Genomic DNA, 4545 nt, shown 5'->3' on the forward strand with positions numbered 1-4545 from the left:
GGCTGCGGTGGCCAGGAGCGGCCACTGCACTCCGGTCTGGGTGACAGAGTGAGACTCCAACTCAAAAAAAAGAAGCTGAGATGGGACTGGTGGGCCCAGAGAGCTGGAACCCATAGTAGTAAAAGCCCAAGCCCAGAGAGGGGAGAACTCTCAACAGTATAAGACCCTTCCATATCATTCCTAACTTCACTTGATATTGTCCAATTCCTATTTTAGGCAAAGCAAAAATTACAGGACCAAGTTGTCAAATAGAGGAAACTGAGTCTCAGAAAGGAGCAATGCAGGACTAGGAGCCAGGTGTCCAAGAGCCCTCCCCCGTACTACTCGAAGATACAGAGTATGAGAGAGACAGAGAGAAGAAAAGGGGGACGAGAAGGCAGGAGGCAAGTGATCGTTAATTGGAGATACAAAGACTGATACAGAAGACCCAAGAGCAGTGAACTTCCTCATGATCTCCAGGGTAGCCCATTGGGCAGGGCTTGGTCTCCTGAAAAGCTGTCCAGCCCTGCATTCCCTCTGTGGGTGGATCACAGGCTAGTCCCGATCACAGGCAAGTTGGGTATTAAAGGGAAGATGAGAAGGGCCAAAGCCCCTCATATAGAATCAAACAGCACTTGACAGTTTCCAACCTCATAATCATTTAACTTTAGAGCAGGGAACACCCATAAAGATTATCCTGCCACCTCCCTACTGTTACTCATTGTACAGATGGGAGATCAAGACCCAGAGACCAGAAGGGACTTTCCAAAAGTCCAAGCAACTCAGTCACAGGAATCTAGGATTCCTAACCAGGGCATACTAGAGAGGGATCACTCTTTCCCTTGCTAGAACCTTCACATAAGCTTACTGGAATCCAGGACACCTATTATTCATTTCTGGTTATGCTGAGGCTCACTGTGTGACTGTAGGGACTCCTTCTACACGGAAGATTCTTATAGAATGTAGGGATTTTTGTCTGTTAGTCCCTCATATATACCTCCAGTCCCTAGAACAGTGTCTAGCTCATTCATTCATTAAGTGAATTAATGTTGCCAGGCACCATGGCACGGGTCTATAATCCCAGCTACTTGGAAGGCTGAGGCAGGAAGCCTACTTGAGCCCAGGAGTTTGAGACCAGCCTGGGCAACATAGCAAGACCCCGTCTTATAAAATAAATAAATAAAAACTTAAGATGAATGAATGTCTAGAGGGCCGGGGTTAGGGAACTGTCACAGTCACAAAGCCTGAAGACTGAAGACCAGGGAACTATGGGCTTTATCCTCAGATACATGAAAGGCTAAAATGCTGTCCACAGTATTTATAGAGGGTCCATGATGTGCTTGGTACTAAAGTAGGAGCTTCTCAGATTCAGTTAAGAACAAAGTCATGTCCTGATCCCAGATGCAAGGTAAGTGGCAGGGAAGCAGCCTGCTCAACAATACAGGCACTTTTCTTAGCCTGAGATGCCCTGAAATGGTCTCGCTGCTCAGAAGGTGGTGAGTGCTGCGGGACTGCAGTGTTCCAGGAGAGTCCCGGCCGCCCACCTGTCAGAGGATGCGCCAGGAGTATGCGGGAGAAGAGATTTCTGCCTTGGGTGAGGTCACTTCCCACCCCCAGATTCCCTGCCCACAAAACACTGCAATTCTCTGACGCCGAAGACTCGGATCTCATTATTTCCTGATTTTCAAGATCCCATGATGCTGACAGCCCCAAGTTTTAAATCACCAGTCTGCCCACGCCCCTGGACTCACAAGAAACACTACAAGCGAATTCAGCAAGGTTCCTACCACCCACTGCCTCAAAAGGTTCTGGGGGTAGTCGGCGCGCCCCTCCTCATTTCCTGGGGGCTGTGTGGGCGGAGATCGGGCGCTGGGGTGCTGGGGATGTCGTGAGGAGAAAGGTGTCCCGGAGACGGCGTTGACAGACCCGAAACACGTGACAGTCAAAGCGTCATGTTCTGCGGTGCGCAAGGCTGGTACCGAGCCGGTCACGTGACACGGGGGGGGTGGCACCATGGGGTGATGTGAGATGCGGGTCTCTCGGATTACGTACAAATGACGCGTTCCCACCCCTTTTGGCAAACAGATTTCCGTTGGAAGTTGTGACGATTCTGGCAAAGGGGGCGGGTTCTCACGTCCAGGCAACTTCACTTCCGCTCGGGGCGCAACAGCTTCCGACCTCCGCCTTTCCCTCGGGCGAGGAAGAGACGCAACCTCGTGCGCATGCCCCGAATCATCCCCAGAGGGGCGGGGCTGAGGCTACCGGAGCGGGAGGCGGGGAAGAAAAGGGAATTCCAACCTGTGGGACCTAGGGGGTCCCCGGGGTCGGCTCCTTCCCATTGACTGTAGATGGTGTAAGGGACGGAGCCTCTGGCGGCTCGTGGGGGTGTTGGGGTCCGCAGGGTGACGGAGGGGAGTGTCAGAGTGTGAGTGGGGTACGGGAATTCCAAACCTAGGACTTGAGGCCCTCTGGGCTCAAGCCGCCATGCGGGACAGGACCCACGAGCTGAGGCAGGTGAGAAGTCGGGGCAGTAGGGTTGGGGACGGGCGGACGGACTGGAATGCAGGACTCCTGGTCTTCGGGGCAGGGAAGGGTGGCTGATGGCCAGGAAGGAAAGTCCCAGAAGACTGTGGGTCCTGTGGGGTGAGAGTTGCAGCAAGGAAGTGGTGCCAATGACTCTGGCCCTGGCAGGGGGATGACAGCTCTGACGAAGAGGACAAGGAGCGGGTTGCGCTGGTGGTGCATCCGGGCACGGCACGGCTGGGGAGCCCGGACGATGAGTTCTTCCAGAAGGTAAGGGGGCTAGGGTCTCGGCCTTTATTCGCGAGCGGGCAGGAGGACCCAAGGAGCAACGTAGTCTGGAGAACCCCATATCTCTTTCAGCCCTCTCGGTCACCCTCCTCAGGTCCGGACAATTCGGCAGACTATTGTCAAGCTGGGGAATAAAGTACAGGAGTTAGAGAAGCAGCAGGTCACCATCCTGGCCACGCCCCTTCCCGAGGAGAGTGAGTGACACCCCGGGTGCAGGACGCATGCTCGGCCCACGGGATTGTGGAGGTTGTAGTTCCACCCAGGTGGTGGCCAGGGTGGTTTGCTGAGGTGGGGGCTGCTGGTTGGGAGTCATGGCCTTTTCTTGTTTAGGCATGAAGCAGGACCTGCAAAACCTGCGCGATGAGATCAAACAGCTGGGGAGGGAGATTCGTATGCAGCTGAAGGGTGAGCACTTAGGACCTCAGACAGACCCACCCTTCCCTCTGATCCTGCCCTGTTCGGTATATCTGGGAAGTGCGTGGCCCATAGAGACTAGTGATATATCCAGATCACACAGCAGGCCTGGGTCTCAAATCTCTGTCTCCTGGCTTCCAGTCCATTGTATTTTCCATAGCACAGCCTGCCTCTCAGCTTCCTTTATTTACAACGAAAACATATACTTACACCCCCTTTGCTACCCACTGTGCATTCTTTGAGCAGGCAGATGGGAGTTTTGTTAGGAGGCCTCTACATACCTGTGGGAACTCACCGAAGTGATGCAAAGAAAAATTAAGCCAGGCGCGGTGGTTCATGCCTGTGATCCCAGCACTTTGGGAGGAAGAGGTGAGAGGATTGCCTCAGTCCAAGTGTTCGAGACCAGCCTGGGCAACTTGGCGAGACCTCATCTCTACAATACATCAAAAACTTAGCTGGTCATGGAGGCGTGTGCATATGGTTCCAACTACTTGGAAGGCTGAGGTGGAAGGATCTCCTGAGCCCAGCAGCTGGAGGCTGTAGTGGCTGTGAGCATGCCAGTGTGCTTCACCCTGGGTAACAGAGTGAGACTCCAACTCAAAAAAAAAGAAAAGAAAGAAAACATTCTCCTGTAGGCTCAGAACTACTCGTTTTATATTTTCCTAAAAATTCTATTTACCTCCCTATTGTATATCTAGAGTATGACTCTGGCCCTGTATCCTGGTCCCCAAACAAGTGTCAGAAGTCACAGGTCAACACCTCCCCTTGTGTCTTCCCACAGCTATAGAGCCCCAGAAGGAGGAAGCTGATGAGAATTATAACTCGGTCAACACAAGAATGAGAAAAACCCAGGTGGGTTTTTTTTTTCTCCCAGAACTAGGACATTTCAGCAAGTGTTTCAGAAATCATTAGATGGCAGATGCATGAGGAAGAGCCCTTAGAGACTGAGTCCAACCTGATGACTTTCGTGATGGGGAAACTGAGGCTTAGAGAGAGAGAGAACTCACTCAAGGTCAAGAACCCAGGTCTCCTAATGCTTGATCCATTATAATATTGTGCTTTCTTTTCCTCCATTTAATGAAAATTTGCTGTGTCCCCAGATATGACCTAGGTATGGCTATGGGACACATGCCTTCCAGGAGCCAAGATGGGGAGATAGGGCTGAATAGGGGTCAAAAACATTACTCATGTAGAACTCAGCTAATCGCTCTGCCCAGGGAAGAAAGATGAGTCAGAAATGACTGAAAGGGCCGGGCTCGGTGGCTCAGCCTGTAATCCCAGCTCTTTGGGAGGCCGAGGCGAGTGGATTGCCTGAGCCTGCGGGTTCGAGACCCTCCTGGC

The 4545-nt window shown here is 52.4% G+C and overlaps 1 protein-coding gene across 7 annotated transcripts in view; it reads left to right on the forward strand.

Annotated features, from left to right (window-relative positions):
- Positions 1-2168: 2168 nt before the first annotated feature.
- Positions 2169-4545, forward strand: part of STX4 (syntaxin 4) — a 7247-nt gene continuing 4870 nt past the window's right edge. For 5 of the 7 annotated variants that reach the window (XM_021714443.1, XM_021714442.1, XM_021714444.1 and 2 more), the window contains exons 1-5: positions 2169-2493; positions 2671-2772; positions 2885-2984; positions 3121-3195; positions 3986-4056. In XM_021714443.1, coding sequence (XP_021570118.1) covers positions 2464-2493; positions 2671-2772; positions 2885-2984; positions 3121-3195; positions 3986-4056 — 378 coding nt within the window. In that variant the 5' untranslated portion in view covers positions 2169-2463. Of the gene's footprint in view, positions 2494-2670; positions 2773-2862; positions 2985-3120; positions 3196-3985; positions 4057-4545 lie in introns of all 7 variants that reach the window. The other 2 variants (XM_008062043.1, XM_008062044.2) reach the window with 2 other exon arrangements.

The sequence above is a fragment of the Carlito syrichta genome, unplaced genomic scaffold (assembly GCF_000164805.1).
Source record: "Carlito syrichta isolate Samal-C Ts95f unplaced genomic scaffold, Tarsius_syrichta-2.0.1 Scaffold305649, whole genome shotgun sequence".
Classification (NCBI taxonomy): domain Eukaryota; kingdom Metazoa; phylum Chordata; class Mammalia; order Primates; family Tarsiidae; genus Carlito; species Carlito syrichta.